The sequence below is a fragment of the Ambystoma mexicanum genome, chromosome 13 (assembly GCF_040938575.1).
Source record: "Ambystoma mexicanum isolate Mex_15411 chromosome 13, UKY_AmexF1_1, whole genome shotgun sequence".
NCBI classification, from domain to species: domain Eukaryota; kingdom Metazoa; phylum Chordata; class Amphibia; order Caudata; family Ambystomatidae; genus Ambystoma; species Ambystoma mexicanum.
The window spans coordinates 733,765,773-733,784,476 of NC_090938.1; the positions used below are offsets into that span (position 1 = coordinate 733,765,773).

An 18,704-nucleotide genomic window follows, 5' to 3' on the forward strand; every position below is an offset into this window, starting at 1 on the left:
AGAAATGGAATCCCCTATTCCTCCAGCGGATAAATCTAACATGGATAACACCTGGTGCACGAATATCCAAAATGCATGAGCTAACAAGATTTCTCGCCTCCAAAATAAAATAGCAGCAAAGAAACGTAACCTCCCCAGCCAAGTAATTGGCTAGAGGACACAATCTAACACCTCGAAACCTCTCAGTGCTTCAAATGTGCACAAGTATCTATCCCAGAAGTGGAAAATATCATAGCCTCGCTCAAACCTTCTAGGTGTAAGGAAGATACTTGCCTGGCCCCCGTAATCAAAGAAGCTGCCAAAGACCTGGCTCCCTTCATCACCACCCTAATTAACTCGTCTTTTCAATCATGTACTGTCCTTACCAACCTGAAGGGACTCATGGGTGCTACCTCTGTTAAAGAAACCTTCCTTGGACCCAAATATCCCAACCAACTATACAGCCATTACAACAGTACCCTTTCTATTAAAAATCATTGATAAAGCAGCATACATCCAGTTACAATTGTACCTTGAGACCAACAATCTTCTAGGGCTCCGGCAATCGGGCTTCAGACCCCAACATGGCACAGAAACAGCCTTGATTGACCTGAAGAACCAAATTGACGACTTGAAAGACAACAGGAAACTTGCTTTCCTACTCCTTATAGACCTGTCAGCCGCTTTTGATCTGGTAGAACATAAAGTGCTATGTAAGCACCTGCCCACAGCGGCCCACCTTTCTCCAGAAGCAATAGCATGGATCCATTCCCTCTTGAATAACAGATCAATGAGCGTGATCTCACCTTCGGCTTCTGCCGACCCCATTCCAATAACATGTGGAGTGCCGCAGGGATCTTGCGTATCGCCCACGATGTATAATGTGTTCACCAAACCACTGTTTGATGACCTGGACCTACTGGGTGTCACCTACACTAATTATACAGATGACACCCAGATCCTAACTCCCTTGACTGGCGATTTTGATAATGATCTGGCATTGCTAACAAAATCTATCTCATCATTCAGGACTGGATGGCCTCTCATGGCCTGTGTCTGAATGATGAGAAGACCGAGCTCCTGCTTCTAGGTGCACCAGCCAATCTCAACAAACTCAGTAATCACTACCTCTCATTCAACATTGACGGCATTGACATCAAAGTAGCTAAAGAGGTAAAAACATTAGGTTTCTACCTGGACTCAGCCTTGAACCTGCACAAGCCAGTTAATGCTATGGCATCTGCTAAAGCTTACACATGCAAGCTGATCCATGCCTGTAAACCCTTTCTATCTACTTTGAGTTGCACTTCCTTAGCTAGAGCTTTAATCCTTTCAAAGCTTGACTATTGTAATGCACTCTACCGAGGTGCCAACAAATATATTGTCAACAAACTCCAAATACTACAAAACAACGCACTCAGAACGGCTCTAAGCATTCCGAGAAGACAACACACCTCAGAGGCCAGACGGAAGAATAATTTGGCTCTCAGTCAAGGACAGAATACAATTTAAAACCATCTTCCTGACTCACAAATGTCTAAATAATTCAGCCCCTCAATACTTGATGGAGAAATGTGTCATAAATACGTCAACACAACCTACAAGGACTGCAAATACCTTCCTCCTAAGAGTCCCTAGGTTTAAACTGAAAAAAGCAGGGGGCGAAGTTTCCCGGGTATGGCTGTCCAACTTTGGAACTCCCTATCTACAACTCTGAGAGCAGACCAGTCCTTCCCCAGCTTCAGGAAAACCACCAAAAGCTGGCTCTACACCAATGACATTTGACACCTGTAGCACTCTGTGCCCAGGAACTTGCAGATCATTATAATGCTGTAGCTATGTAAAAGACTATTGTATATTCCGCATGCTCTTTTCTCTCACTTGTTACTTCCTTGTATAAATATTGTAATTAAGACCTGCACTGTATACCTTCCTATTATACCTGCTTCATATGTAACATAAAAATTGGACATTTCTTGTAATGCACCTAGATGCCTCTGGGGTTTGAGCACCACATAAATAAATAAACAAACAAACAAACAAACGAGGTCACGCCTAGAAGCGGAACACAGCACTAGTGGAAAAACACATAGAATCGAAAAACAGCAGTAATGGCGGACACACCTAGAAGTGGAATGCAGCAATAGTGGGAAAGACACCTATGATTGACGCACAGCAGTAATGGGAAACACCTAGAAGTGGAACACAGCACTAGTGGAAAACACCTAGGATTGAAGCACAGCAGTAATTGGGAACAACTAGAAGTGGAACACAGCAATAGTAGGGAAAACACCTAAAATTGAAAAACAGCAGTAATGCAGGACACACCTAGAGTTGTAACACAGCACTAGTGTAAAACCACAAAGGATTGAAAAATAGCAGTAATGGGACACACACCTAGAACTGGAACACAGCACTAGGGGGGAAACACTTTGAATTGAAAAACAACAGTAATGGGAGACACACCTAGACGTGGCACAGAGCACTAGTAGGAAAAACACCTAGAATTGAAAAACAGCAGTAATGGATGACACACTTAGAAATGGAACATAACACTAGTAGGGAAAACACCTACAATTGAAAAACTTCATTAATGGAGGACACACCTAGATGTGGAACACAGCACCAGTGGAAAAACACATAGGACTGAAGCACAGCAGTCATGGGGAAGCACCTAGAAGTGAAGCACCACACTAGTTGGAGAGACACGTAGGATTGAAGCACAGCAGTAATGGGGAAACACCTAGAAGTGTAACACTGCACTAGTGGGGAAAATACCTAGCATTGAAAAACAGCAGTAATGGGGAAAACACTCAGAAGTGGAACCCAGCACTAGCAGAAAAAACACCTAGGATTGAAAAACAGCAGTCATGGAGGACACACCTAGAAGTGGAATACAGCAAAAGTGGAAAAACACATAGGATTGAAATACAGCAGTAACTGGGGACACACCATGGAGAGGAACGCAGCACTAGTGGGTAATTACCTAGGATTGAAGCACAGCAGTAATGGGGAAACACCTAGAGGTGTAACACAGCACTAGTGGGAACATACCTAGCATTGAAAAACAGCAGTAATGGGGGACTCGCACAGAAGTGGAATACAGCACTGGTGGAAAAAACACCTATAATTGAAAAACAGCAGTAATGGAAGACACACCTAGAAGTGGAACACAGCACCAGTGGAAAAACACATAGGATTGAAATACAGCAGTAATGGGGTACACACCAAGGAGGGGAACACAGCACTAGTGGGAAATTACCTAGGATTGAAGCACAGCAGAAATGGGGAAACACCTAGAAGTAGAACACCGCACTAGTTGGAGAGACACCTAGCATTGAAAAACAGCAGTAATGGGGGAAACACCCAGAAGTGGAACACATCACTAGTGGAAAAAACACATAGGAATGAAAATAGCAGTAATGGGGGACACACTTAGAAATGGAACCCAACACTAGTAGGGAAAACACCAAGAATTGAAAAAACAGCACTAAATGAGTACCAACATCGGTTTCTGTGCGATTGTGTGTAAATATGTTCTATGTACAGCGCTTTGGCGAAAGTTCCATTGAAATAACAAATCATTATCCTTTTTAAGATTTGCATTGTAACCTCGACGTCCCTAGAACTGGGAATGTTATGTTGCATTAACATAGGCCGGTCCTTCTATTTAGTAGAAAACCTCTGCATGACTAAGCAACAGTATTCTTTTTAGTGAATTGAGCTGGGTGTGTGATGTTGTGGTCTCATGACAGAGCATATCTATATGACTCCAGGAAGCACGCATCACAGCCTTCAGCTGGGCCCTTGTTCATGGCATAGCACACGCAGCAGATGGCCTGGGTCCTTGTAGCGAGTGTCCCATTCAAGTATGCAGCCTTTCTTAAATGGCACATATATTCCTTCACTCAGACATGCAGACACATGTCAGTGCATGCACATAGTACACACTGCATGAACAGCAGCAATGCACTGTTTGAGGAGCTCAGATGCATGCGCAGGTTTTTTTGAGCGCATATTCATGCTTTGCCCTCCCACAGAGGACCATGTCAGAGGAGCTGGTGCGGGACATAGACACAGTGCTGAGATATCTATGCCAGCGGATGGGCTAGGCCAGAGCCCGCTTGCTAAAATATAGTCACTGCAAGACACTGGGCGCTCAATAGCTTCAGAATGTTGTGTGTATGCTGCTACATGAACTGTCTAAGCACACATATTCCGTGGGCGTCTCCAAGGCTGAATACCGATGCTTGCGCTATGAAATGGCAGAAGCACACCCATCCTGCAAAATTAAATCAAGGCTCACCCAGTGCTTCAGCCATTTCATACCGTAAGCATGTGGATTGCCAAATGTAAATCCTAAGTGGATATGGAGCCTCGTTCCTCTGTTACATGGTGAGTAGACTGCCTAGGGAGGTTGATTCCCTTGCGAGGATCAAGGTTAGGAGGAGGTCCGAACTACAGACCTGGAGCAGTGTGGGAGCCCCCATTCATATCTGTTTGTGGGGGATCTTTGAGGCTGAATAAAAAAGGGTTCCTTTTGCTGAAGAAATCACATACTGCAGAACCAATCACATCCTACTGACATCATTAACATACAGCATATCCAATCAGGTAACACTAGACGCCCACACCCACAAACAAGTGCATGGACATTTTGAGAGACATTTTAGAAAAGCCGTAACTGTAACAGTAACTTGTTTATTTTTAGTACAACATACATTAAAATATGTTACATAACTTAAAGGTTTCCGTAAATATTTTTTAAAGCATCAATCAAGTCAAATAACGTTTTATTAACATTAACACATGCCGGCTGCTATTTTGGAAGTACAAATGGCTGACAAATTCAGCACACAATACAAACACAGATAGAGTGCAAAAAGGGTGTGGTTTAAGGTGGAGATGGTTGGGAATGGGTGGAAAATTATAAAGATTTGACTTAGAGATCGGGGTTAAATGAGTGGGACACATAGCCAAACAACACAAATCCATCCTCATATGTCATCTGCATTGAACAGCATGCGAGACCCTTATTCAAAGCCTCTATTTGAAGCTCTTATGTTAATGTTCTTATTTTAATGACAATAGTTTCAGCTTAAAGGTAGCACTTTCAGCGACACCTAATAGCCAAAACTAAAAAGGTGGAGGCTCGCTGTACCAAACAGTAACAAAGGCGATGGCTTGCTGTACCATACAGTAAAAAAGTGGATGCTTGCTGCATCTGTGAGGGATACTTCCTCTCTTCCCACCCCAGACTTACAGTACCCGGGAATGGTGTAAATACCTAGACTTTTGTATGCTAAACATGACAATGGTGCAAGTACCTTGGATGCTGTTATGGCAATAGCTGGCATCAGATGTGAGTATCAGAGCAAATGATAGTAGTAACTAGGTCTGTGATGGCAACGGATGGCAGATTCCTTTACATAGAGAATATGAAACCTAAACTATTGGCCTTGTCAATGCATGTTCTTGCAGTGATAGAGTACTCCAAAGGAGCCTCTGTAAACAGCTCATATGTATAGAAGCACTGCAAAAATTGAGAACCAACCTAGTATCAACTAGGGTAGCAGTCCCCTCTTGGTTTCCTCATTCCTATTGCAAACCATTAGGATGCACAGCTTGATTGAATAATCTCATCTGTAGTCCACAATGGAGGGATTCGTGCTTTTATTAACCATTAAGATGCATAGATTGACAACAGGGAAATGTGCCCATTCTGACTCTGGTTAGGTCAGGAATATGGGGCAGTGGGTGTGAATGTATCTAGTTAATGGCATGACCACGGGTGTGCAGTGGGTGGGTAGATATCAGGAGAACACCAGCATATGTCTGGCTCCCATCATGTGCCAAATTTCGTCTGCCCTCCCATGTCAATCATTTTGCCTCACACAGTGGTGCTAATGTGCCACTTATGAGCCAAAACTAAAAAAGATAAAAGGCCCGTCAGACTACTTCTGGAATTCCTATAAATTGTCAGAGCTTCCCCAGGGCCCCAAAGTCATTAAAGTAAGTCATTTAAAAGAAAGCACATTTGGCTGACAGAATTATTGAGTAAAAAAGAAGTTTCTCCTTTGATTTTCAATCATTGAAAGCTATTTGTCCAGTGCCCTTGATCCCAATGTCTGTTTAAAGGTGTCGTTTTCTCAGCACTTCTTTTTTTCGTGTCCACCATAGGAATATCTCTGGTCACTCAGTGATGTTGACGTAGGTTTCGTGTCCACCATAGGAATATCTCTGGTCACTCAGTGATGTTGACGTAGGTTTCTGGTTTCTTCCTACACCCTGAAATGAGGAAAAGAAACCTGGTTACTAATGTACCTTTGGACTCTCAAGCAGGGCGTACCCCGTGAAGAGAGAGAAGGGCTGCATATGTAATGCTGGGGTTGAGGCTTAGGTGTCTGGATACATGTGCAGTGCTGTCTGTGTAGGAAGGCTCTGCGGGTCCATTCTGGGCCCCTCACGTTGGCTGGAAACACATGAGAACCAGGCGTAAAACAGTACCGGTAACTTTTACCCCAGAAGAAACAGCAACTATTCCCAAGAGGAAAATAGGTAATAAGAATACAATGAGAAACAAGGAACACTTGGGAGCGTGCCCCTTTCTTCCACCCACACAGCTCTCTGGATATGTTGGGGCCAGTGGTACCAGTAAAGCATGGCTCTGGAAGGAGCCTTGAAGCAGGAAAGGACTAGGTAGGTGATTTAGAATGCACTTCACTCAGTACCACTGCCCACCAAGCCAGTGTCTGCCTGCTGGCATACCACTAACCATCCTGGAACCCACTATGCTGCCAGGGTTCCAGGCGACAGTGCTGATGCCCCCAGCATGCCACACCTCTCCCTTCTTTACAAGGTGGAGGGTAGGTCTTCGCATAGTGGCAAAAGCAGCTGCTGACATAGTGGCTCATCATGAGATGGGGAGTATCCTTGGCGGTAAATCAACCAGAATACTGCCCAATGCAATTACCATTACCACCACTTGGTCCGGCTGTATTTCTGATGGATTACAAGTGGCAGTGTAAGTCCTCATTTGTTTTAGTCCATACGACGCAATGGGGCATTTGTGGCGCAATTACTTCATCTGTAATTGCGCCACAGTAATTGTGCCAAAAATGGGTGGAAAGATGACAGATTTACCTCCAGCTCAGAGCTGAAGGTGAATCCTCCAACTTTCCCACACACTTGTTCCGCACCATCCAACTCGTGATAAGGCCCATAGACTCTACTGGAGGGGTGGATGAGCAGAGGAAGTGAATGGAGGGGAAAACAGGAAAAGGGTAGGGAATATGCACATGGGAAAAGAGCTTAGGAAATAGTATGTAGGGGAAGGTGAAAATACACATTATAATAATGTGATTAGAAATGCTGCCTGGGAAAGTGAATATTCCATGTATTCTCTCAGCTACCCTACTTTTATGCCAATCCTTTTGCCATTGAATACACCCTACATCTAGTTCGGTAAGCAGGGTTCTCACTCATGCCAGTCAGCCGTACTGCTCCTTTAGGTGCTGCGCTCATGGGCCTTTACATTTGGACATCTGGCTGATGTTCCACACCCCGCCATCCACTGTCTTGATGGCTCCTTCCATTACTACTACAGATCGGATCAGACCATGTTCCATTTGATTCATGCAGCGCAGGTGGCAACTTGATCCGTACCCATTCACCTTGGTGATAGCACCTGTCATAGACCCTTTTGTTGCTTGCATGTCTTGCCTAAATACTATCTTCAATTTTGTCATATCTAATATGAACCCTGCTTGCTCGTTTGAGCCAAGCGAGCATAGCCTAGTGTTGGATTTCCTTTCTCTCAGCATTTCAAACAGGGACACACCCCTGTGGTGGAGTGGGACAAGAACTAGTGAGCCACCACTATCTCCTGTAATGCCTCTCTCCAATCTCTGCCACCCTATACACTTAGTTGAACCTCTCCACTGCACTGTTGGTTTGAGGATGGAGAAATGTTTTGCATAACTTAATGTGGTCAAGAGTTCACTTCTGTTAGGCAAAGGATGACTATCTGTCACTGCACACCTGCTGATTGCTCTAGGATCTATGAAGAGCCTTAATTTGCATGGGGTTTTGCGTACAACTACAAAAGGGGTTACCCAATCTGCTGTCTCTACTCCTTCTTTGATGCCTTGTCGTTCCATGGTCAGCAGCTCAGCTTTGACTTCCTCGCGCATGGCGATTGGGACATTGTATACTTTATGTGTAGAATTTGTTTTCAGCCTGATGTGATGAGTAAAGCCTTTTGAGGCATCCCACACCCTCTCTGAATAGTTAATCATTGATGCTCACCTTGTCCCCATTCACCATCACCACTTCCTGCGAATTGGGGTCCAGTTTTATGCCTAGTTTTTTTCTGGCGATCCAAGTTTTAGGAGTGGAGCTGCATCCCTGTGTCGGACATAGACTGTCCCTTCTGTCACTCTGTCCTTAAATTCCAGCTTGGTGTGGAACCAACCTACCAGCTCTATCTATGTTTGGCCCCATAGACTATAGGGTTGAAGTCAATGTTCTTCAGTGTTACCTTCCCATATATTTGGTCCAAAGCAATGTGTATTTTAGGTCCCAACCGATCACAATTTCTACGATTTTACCTTTCACTTGGATTTGGGCCATGGACTCTTTCATGTCTTTAGCCTCATTTCCTGCAGCAAATACAGGTTCCTCAAAATCATTGCATAATTCCTCAATAGCAATGGTGCTGCTGGTCCTCCACCACATGGCAATGTGGCCCCTCTTCTTCAGTGGGCCTTCAAAGAGGCCCTGGAAATAATATTCTAAGTGGCCCCATATTACACAATTTCAGCAAGCCCAACTCTTTTCCTATTAGAACATTAGGAAATAAAATAAGTTACCACACAAGAGAGGCCCATGGTGCAGAGGCTTGCTGGGTAATCTCCAGAGTTCTCTATAGGGCATTCCACCTCTGCTCTTCTTGCATTTCCTGCATTTCCTGATGGCCGGGCAGTGGCTGGATGGTGTGGGCTTTCGCACAGGAAGCATTCTGTGTGCTCTTGCTTGAGCTGAATGATTCATTTCCTGATTATGGCTTTGCTTTTCTCTGCCTGTCTGGCCAGAACTTGGGAAACCTTGGTGCCGTAGGTTTGTGGTCTAGTTGTTTCCTCTCCTGGGTTTTCTTCTCTGGTACTACACATATGTTTGAGTGCTCCATTGTTTTTTCGCGACCTGCAAAACCTTTTCTCGGAATGGGACTCCCTTGGACAATAGGACCTTGCATACTTTGCTAGACCGGGGGGAGCCACGGGTAGGGCTGAGCCTCAGGGTCAGGTCTGGCTCTAGGAGCCCACCATAGGCCCAGCCAAGAGCGCAGGCATATACATCAATACCCTGTGTGCTGAATTTCCCAGGTGCCCTCCCAGCAAGTCATCATACAACAAAGGAGACCTCAGTAAAGGAAACAGCTTTAACAAAGTCAACAGGCCGTTAAGTACCCACAACTTATTCCCTATTTGGCAGAGCAGAATGAACTCACCTGTGAGGCTTTTCTGTCAAGTGGGGGAGTTCACATGGGGTATTACAGTTGAGCAACCTGACATAAGCAGTGGTCATGTCCACACAGTCTCCATCCTTCCATCTTCCCTTATACACTGAGTTCAGAGTTTACAAAACCTGTCCCAAAGTATGAGCACAACAGTAGATGTGCAAAAGAAATGCATGAAAAGAAAATAAAATAAACGGCAGCCCGAGTGCCCTCCTGTAATGTATTTTCTTCCCTTTTCGTGTATTTCATTTGATGTTGCCTGCGCCGCTGCAGTCGCGGAAGAGGGGACTGCAGCGGCGCAAGCAAAATAAAAATAAATACTCAAAAAAGGAAAAAGAAAAATGGACGCCCGAGTGGGGGGAGGATGACGGAAATAAGGAAGGCGTAGTGTGGGGGGAGAAACGTACCTCTTAGGTGGACTGTGGTCACCGCAGCCACACTCCAGTCCCCTGCACCGCCCAGCCGCGTCATGGCAGCATACATGCCAACATTCTGTGACCAAAAATCTGTAGGAATCTTAAAGTTTCAAAAATAGTCCAGCGAGGAGGCAATGATAGGAATAGAGCGCGTCAGCAGCCCATTGTCATTGAATGAGCCCGCCGCCGTGGGTGCATTCAATGACAATGAGGCACCTGCCACGCCTTCTGCCACCACGCCAACTCTGGGGAGCCCTTGAAAGACTCCCCTGAGCTGGCGTGGTGGGGGGGCTAATGGCGCCTTTTGTCAAAGGCACCCGCGGCGGAGCGGCGCATTTAGCCTGCCGCCATGGGTGCCTTTAAATGAAAAGCCTGCATGCCGCGCCTTCTCCCGCTACGCCAGCTCGGGGGAGCCTTTGAAAGACTCCCCCAAACTGGCGTGGTGGGGGACTAATGGCGCCTTTTGTCAAAGGCACCCGTGGCGGAGGGGTGCATTTAGCCTGCCGCCCTGGGCGCCTTTTACATCAAAAGCCTGCATGCCGCGCCTTCTCCCGCTACGCCAGCTCGGGGGAGCCCTTGAAAGACTCCCCCGAGTTGGCGTGGCGGGGGCTAAAGCTCGCAACCCCCAAGGCCGGCTCTGCACCAGAGGATGCTGATCATGCTGTGCCGGGCCTCAGGGAGCCAGGCCAAAAAAAAAATCTTAAAAACAAAAAAAAATGGTATTTGTTGCCACTAAATCGGTAGGCGGTAGGACTGCTTAAAAAGGGGTATCCTACCGCCTAAATCGGTAGGGTTGGCAAGTATGTGGCAGAAACAGCCTTAAAGAGCTGATAGGTAAAAGGGCAAATTCCACTCCCATCAGCCTCTTTAAGGCTGCTCTGGTAACTCTCTGTTCTGCCCCCAGACAATCATGTTGTGTGGCAGTGGGACAGGATGTCATGGCCGGGGGTGTGTGGGTGGGCCTTCCTGGCGCATCGTAGGCTGCATTTTTTTCCCCGTCTCACTCTAAAGATCAGCGTGGGCAACCATGGTGGGGTCCGTAGTAGGCCCATGGCATCCAGGGGAACTGGCCCTAACCAAGGGTTGGGCTGGAGCCCGTATTTCAGCCGGGCCTTGCCAGGCTCACCCACCTCTATACTTTGCTGTGTCTGCATTCTAGCATTAATTTTTCTCACAGCCTTTCACATGGCAGCTACTAGGCTTCTTAAAGGGGTAGTTCGGTCAGAAATGTTATTGGCCCAATTGATTGGGCATGTATTTTAGAGCATAAATCGATCATTCATAAAACGTTCGTTCCTAAAAACAATTCCAATGCAACTTGCCTGAGTTTTTCTCACTTTAACACATGCGTAAACCACGGGTTGGGGACCGCCATCTTTTGCTAATATTATCCGTTGATCCATCGCCCTAAGTTCAAGTGCCCTTACAGCACTAGTTCAGATCACCCGCCCTCAAGCTGACATCACAAGACACTCACTATGAGCTCCACCTATTTTGATGATGTTAGTGGGCAGGGCTGTCAGAAGATGTGGTGAGGCCCGGGACAAAACATTTGGTGAGGCCCCCTTACAGTTTTTTGCACTCGGCCAGCGGCGGCATATCCGCACACAGGAGACTTGAGAAATCTACCCTTGAGTTTGTGTGCAGGATCCCAAATATGGTTTATTACTACTTTCTCTACTGAAGAAAGGTTCATGCCAGACTAACTTTTTTATCATATGAATAAATATATATAAGATGGCATGAGCTCTCCACTGCGCCACCTCCAATTCTCTGAGGGTCAATCACTTTTCCAAGCAAAGAGTTGAGGGCAGATCTCTTTCTTCGGCTGGGGCCTCCCTCTGGAAACAGCCTCCCTGCCTCGCTAAAAACGAGGAGCACCATCTCCGGTTCCGGAAGCACCTCAAGACCTGTTTATTTGCTTCTGCCTTCTTTCTTCCTCTCCCTTGCTGATCACCTGCCTGATCCATGCACTGGTCACCTGGTCAAGCTCTGAATTTGGGCCCAGGTCCCTGCCTGTATGTCCTATTGCAATCCCGCACTGCCTCTTGGCTCCCCTGCACTTGTGGTCTGTATCTGTAACCCTACAGTCCCCGCTCTTGCTCGTATTGTCCACCCGTTGGCTACACTTATGAGTACTCACACTTGCCACCAGTTGGCTGCACTCTTGTTTCTACTTTGTTCCTGCACTTCTGCATCCTACCCCACCCTCGGCACTTCTCCCCTCCCCATTCCCTGCTCTTGTACGATCTGAATGACACAAGGCCTAGTAAGATCTGTGTTTTGTCCTACTCTTTTGTTTCTCCCTCCTTGCCTTGTCGCGCCTAGAAACACTTGCGTACAGGCACGTTATAAATGCCATATCATATAATTAAGGAGCACCCTGCCCCTGTTTGCGCATTAAAACACACATCATACACAGTGACAAATGATGTACAGTGGAGGCTGGTACATTTCTGAACTTAAGAGGCTTAAATGTTTGTTCCAATTAGTCAGGATCAACAGAGCACAGTGAGGGAGGCCAAACCAAAGGGTGGCTTGGGGGGGGGGGGGGTTCTCACTCCCAAGAAAATGTTTGAAACATTGGGTTAAAAGTATGCATTTTATAGCACTTTCTTTGCAAAATTGGGTAGAAATCCACACAGTTTGCAATTGGTTTTGTATGGAAGCACATGGAAATTCCCAATAGTTGCAAATCACAAATTGTGCATAGGAACATTTTCCAATACATTTCATGCCGTCTTTCCACACGGGATATGCTAGTATAAACATATATTTATGCTGGTTGTTCTAATTATGTTGAAGCAGGCTGCATCAATATTTGCCATTATTACCATGTACGGATTCACAACCAGTAAAAATGCCATGCCACAGAAAGTATATCCAGGCTGACTGTGTACCATAAGTGTTATTACTGGCTAGATTGGCCTACATTCAAAGTGGGCCAATTTAGCCAAGTAGTATGTTTGCTTTAACCTTGATGCATAGTCCTGTGCATCAAGGGTAAAGCAAAAAGAGCACTGGCAATGCTAACAGTTTGGGCATTTGTGTAGGCATGGCAAAGGCACTTCTGTATTGGTATTAGCTGGCCATTGATAGTGCCAGTGCAAAATGGTTTGAGTACCTGAGCAGCTAATAGCAGTGCCTCGTAAATGCCTAATACTTATACATAAGCCAAAACTGTTGGCTTTGCCAATGCTTATTTTTAAAAGAATTTCAGCGAAAGACATGCAGGGTGTTTTTAAATTGAGTGGCCAAAGGCAGACCTGATTAAGACATTTTTATTACACCAGTTACGTGTTTACAACTCCAATGAAGTCATGAACTCTTAGAAGACTCCTTTGAGGAAACACTTGCAGGCACATTGAGGGCAAAGTTTGATGGCTAGCCATGTTTAAAGCTAGCCCAAAGAGTTCCAGTGAGGAGTTGTTTTGGGTGGGGAGGACAGGGACTGGGTGAGAATGCCATAGGGATAAGCATGGCCATGAGAAGTAATTTCACTGTTAGCACCTGCATTCATATCCATACACTTTTAGGTAATTGAAATCGTGATGTGGGGTTAGCACTTGCATGCTAGGGGAGTTATTAGAAGGGAAGTGGTGACATGAGACATCTCATTCTCAGAGCAGTCCCTAAGTGTGATGTTTCAGAAATGAAGGCAAGGGGTAGCTGCTTGTAACATTGAAGCTTCACCAGAATAGTCTCATTCGAAAAGTGGAAAGATTTTAGGTGCCCCCACACAAGGAAGTTTGCCCCTTCCTCACAGCTACTGACGTTAGCACCTCTCCCAACATTTGAAGTATTAGTCCCCTTTCCCCCCTGACATTTTAGCCTAGGTGCACCTCTGATGCCATGAGCCCACCCCTTAATGAAGTGGCCCCCAGGGTGGCTACATTTAGGGGTGGTGCTGAACACACACTCACAAAAAACACTTTCACCCATGCATTCAACCACCAGTTACACAACTCCATACATGCATGTATACATAAAACCAAACACAGCATTGACACAAACATCAACATGCACGCATGCATTCATACATACATACACATATACATACTAATTTAATTTAAATACACATACACACTTTTAATTTAAAATAAAAAACACTAACCTTACCTCCATGCACCCTTAAAAAGCATCCACGCAGCCGACACGTAGACATGCTGCCTGACAAGAGAGAACTCCTCTCCCATCAGTCAGCGGGGTCACACTGAGCAATGTGAACACACTGACTGACAATAGAGAACTCCTCTCTCATCAGGCAGCGTGGTCACGCTGAGCAACGTGAACACACTGACTGGCAAGAGAGAACTCCTCTCCCATCAGTCAGCGTGGTCACGCTGAGCAATGTGAACACACTGATTGACAAGCGAGGAGTCCTCTCTAATCAAGATGAACACACTGACTGACAGGAGAACTCTCCTGTCAGTCAGCGTGGTCATGCTGAGCAACGTGAACACACTGACTGACAATAGAGAACTCCTCTCCCATCAGTCAGTGTGGTCACACTGACAACATAACACACTGACTGACAAGAGAGAACTCCTCTCCTGTCAGTCAGCATGGTCATGCTGAGCAACGTGAACACTGACTGATGAGAGAGAACTCCTCTCCCATCAGTCAGCGTGGTCACACTGACAACATGAACACACTGACTGACAAGAGAAAACTCCTCTCCTGTCAGTCAGCGTGGTCATGCTGAGCAACTTGAACACACTGACTGACAAGAGAGAACTCCTCTCCTGTCAGTCAGCATGATCACGCTGACATGAACATACTGACTGACAGGAGAGGAGTCCTCTCCCATCAGTCAGTGTGGTCACACTGACAACATGAACACACTGACTGACAAGAGAGAACTCCTCTCCCATCAGTCAGCGTGGTCACACTGACAACATGAACACACTGACTGACAAGAGAGAATTCCTCTCCTGTCAGTCAGTGTGGTCACGCTGAGCAACCTGAACACACTGACTGACAAGAGAGAACTCCTCTCCCATCAGTCAGCGTGGTCACACTGACAACATGAACACACTGACTGACAAGAGAGAACTCCTCTCTTGTCAGTCAGCGTGTCCACGTTTTCAGCTGAATGACGGGAGGCAGCAGCGCTCACTTCTGAGCCCTGCTGTCTCCCATTATTTTGCTGTTTGTTGCGGAGCCAAACGGCTTCACAAGAAACAGCAAAATCATTGCAGGGGCAGCACAGTCCCCCGTGTGAATAAAGGACACGGGAGACTGTGCTGCCTTCCACTTAGGAGAGGGGGCCGCGAGGCCCCCAGCAAGTTCGAGGCCCGGGGCAGTTTGCCCCCCCTGCACCCCCCTCGTGACGGCCCTGTTAGTGGGTAGCGTAACCAAACGTACCCTGTCATCACCAACGTCATAAAGTTATCTAATGTAGAACCAGGAACATAAACATGCATATCCACAAACATATTCAAAACTTTTGTTTCGTTTCACAAAAATTATAAAAACAGTTTATTTTGAAGTAAACAGCAATAGTCGGGAGCGCGTAACAAGTACTCTTAATTTTGACATAATGCATGAAAAGAGGTAACTAAGTCCATGAAAACATGGGTACTTTTTCCAATAGAGGTTATAGCTAGCGAACATAGCATGGTTCTCATTTTTTGTTTAACTGTGAACAGTGATCTTATAATGCTGATTCCGTTCATCGATAGATTAATCCCAGTCTTTGTATTCTTCACAGAAAGTTATCTTCCACCGGCAATTTCTGATCGATGCACATGGCGTTCCATTACAGAGAAGAAATTAGTGGTTTAAATTTCAAACATGACACTTTCACATCCGCACGTTTTCAGAACCTATAGGCTGCCATGCTGCTCCTTATTCAACTGCAAAAGGACAGATTGGTGTCTGGCGATCGTCCCAGATAATGGTTATCACAGATGAGTTGCTGATGATTATTATCCAATTGCGGTTGAAGAAGCCGTCGACCGGTAAACTGTAACCATGACAGGCGCACATCGGTATAACATAACGATGTAAAATGGAGAATGCACAAATATATTTCAGTACCCAATTTATAATTGTATATACACAGTACATATTTATGTTAACCATCAATTTAAGTTACAATTAACACGTACAATGTCTATTATTTGCAGAATTAAACATTCATCCACCACAACATAAATCATGTAGCATAAAGCACACTTGGTAACCCTACTTGCATAAATATTATTTTGCTTACATTGTGTCTTGTGTTTCCATTCTCCCTATGTGACGAATGACCAACTGCTTCGAATGACAGATCTCAGTAATAGAAACTTAACATTCCTACATAAGCTTTCAATATAGTGAATCTTATCACTTCTTTTTGGATATTTGACACATTTTGGCCTTCAAATTGTTACTGTGGTGGATTAAAGGATTCAATGACACAGAACAATGCGGTCCTTAATCCAGCAGTCACAGCATGTCGGAGGGAGTTTCGTTTGGGAACATATGCCACAAAATTGAACAATATTAATGGCAAGCTGTGCAGTGAAAAACAACAAAATATTTCAAGTATCCCACATATAAAAATATTTACTTCCATTTGAACATTATCAATGTGCCTGGTCCCACAAGATTTACGTATTCTTTCTAAAATGACACTAGGCGAGGTGCAGACAGGCTCAGATTTCCCTATACTTCAATACGGCAATGCCCAAAAAAAGAAATAGTGTGGGGCAGTTATTTGAGCCAAAGTGGGCCTCTTCTTTTCTGAAATAAACAGAATTTGAATACAAAAGCAGTGGGTTAATATATAAAGATGGCACTGACGGACCGGGAAGGGAAGGGTGGAGGGGCGATTTCACACCAGGCTGGGTGGAATGCTGAAGCTAGTGCAACACGTGCAATGAGCAACTATAAAAACAAAAACAAGTTTACATCACTATAATTCCAGCATGCCTCGGATGAGTGCAGTTTTGAAAGGCTTACTGGCTTCTGTGTATATCTATTCCAGCAATCATATTGATTTCTGCATTGATGCATGCGCAGATAGGTGACCTCCACATGTGGGCCTCGACAGTAAGATGTAAATGCGCAAAGGCCACAGGCACATGTTCATAGTGCACATTGGCACGACATATTCCTTTGCCCATTATTTCAATGTTGGCAAACACTGTGGCACATAAACCTTTGGTCTATTGCTTTCTGCAGCCACTTATGAATATTCCTAGTTTCCAGCAAGGTTAGACTTCATTTATTTTATTTATTTATTGGTTGTTTTTCAAGCGCCACAAGACAAAAGGGGTGGGGGGTAGGGAAGAAAAAATAATAACGGTCCTACTAGGCCTTGTGTCATTCGGATCATGCAAGAGCAGTAACAAGAAGTCCAGGTGGGAGTGAGTGGGGAGGGGGGAGTTGTAGGTCGGGCAGAAGGGAAAATGCTAGAGTGGAAGTGAGGTACAGGGCAAGAGGAGGTATACAAGTGCAGGGAGGAGGAGGAGGAGGAGGAAGAGGAGGAGGAAGAGAAGGGGAAGAGAAGTGGGCGGAGAAGGGGAGGAGGGGGAAGAAGAGGGGAGAAGACGAAGGGAAAGAAGGGGGGGAGAAGAGGGCGAGGAGGGACGAAGAAGAGGGCTGAAGAAGAGGGCCAATGGGGCTAGGCAAGTGCTCAGGGGAGGCCAGTTGGGCAAGTGCCATGAGAAGCAGGGAGTGAGGACCACATGTGAAGCACAAGGATGGGGGTGGAGTAGGCCCGGTAGGGATGCACAATCGCCAGGTTTGTCAGAGGAAAGGTGCCCGGAAGGGCAAGTGCAGGTTGTGGGGGGGGGGGCAGGACGACATGATGCTGGGGTAAACTGGGTGTGGAGGGCTTGGTGTCCTGTGGAGCTCAGAAGGGACCAGGCGGCCAGTCAGTGCGACAGAGGGGGGCATTAGCATGGGTGGGGGGTAGGCATTGAAGAAGAGAAAAGTTGGGCCTTGAGAATCTTTCGGAACTTAAGAAGATCAGGCAGAAGCCTGAGAGGGGCAGGGAGGCCATTACAGAGGGATGTTCCTGCTGAGGAAAGAGATCTACCCCAAACTCTCTGCTTGGAATAGCGTCTGATCTGCAGAGAATTGCAACTAGATTCCCCTATTTAGGGAAAGAGTCAGATGTAGTGAGGTCCCTGGTCCTAGCGAGCCTTGCGGATGATGAGGAGGGTCTTGAAATTGATCCTTGCAGCCACCGGGAGCCAGTAGAGATATTTTTGGGCTTCAGCGATGCAGTCCCTGGACTTGAGGACAAAGATAAGTCTCACAGTCCTATTCTGGATTAGTTGAAGGGGGCGAAGGGAGGATTTAGGCAGAGAAAGAGGCTGTTGCAGTAGTCTAGCCTGGAGAGGACCAGAGCTCTGGAGACATTGAATTTATGTATATCTGCTGCTCCAATTTTCTTCTTAGATTCGACTATTGTGAGTTCATTCCAAACAGGGCTCAAAATTAGGATTGGATAAACTGGAATTACAAGCAGTGTCTGGCTATCCAGCAGTAACCGGTCACCAGGAACAACCACTATGGAACACCAAGCTATTTTATAATGTTACGTACGTTGGCCTGGGGGAGCCAAAAGTAGCTCCTGGTGACTGTGACAGCAATAGTGCTTTCAAAGGTATTGCTCACCTGTGTTTTCTGGTTCATAGTCATAATGTCGAAAAAATAATACCGAAATACAAAAATGTCGAAAACAAAATGTCGAAAACAAAAATGTCGAAATTATATATATATAATGGGAAATGTCAAATAGTCGAAACAAAAATGTCGAAAAAAAAGTCGAACGATAATACTAACAGAGCGAA

The 18,704-nt window shown here is 45.6% G+C and overlaps 1 protein-coding gene across 5 annotated transcripts in view; it reads right to left on the reverse strand.

Annotated features, from left to right (window-relative positions):
* Positions 1 to 4,660: 4,660 nt before the first annotated feature.
* Positions 4,661 to 18,704, reverse strand: part of LOC138521844 (uncharacterized) — a 67,521-nt gene continuing 53,477 nt past the window's right edge. For 4 of the 5 annotated variants that reach the window (XR_011283142.1, XR_011283141.1, XM_069634986.1 and 1 more), the window contains one exon: positions 4,661 to 6,267. Coding sequence is in view for 3 of the 5 variants with exons in the window: in XM_069634986.1 (XP_069491087.1) it covers positions 6,224 to 6,267 (44 nt within the window). In the remaining 2 variants the exon portion in view is untranslated. The remainder of the gene's footprint in view (positions 6,268 to 18,704) is intronic. The other variant, XM_069634985.1, reaches the window with a different exon arrangement.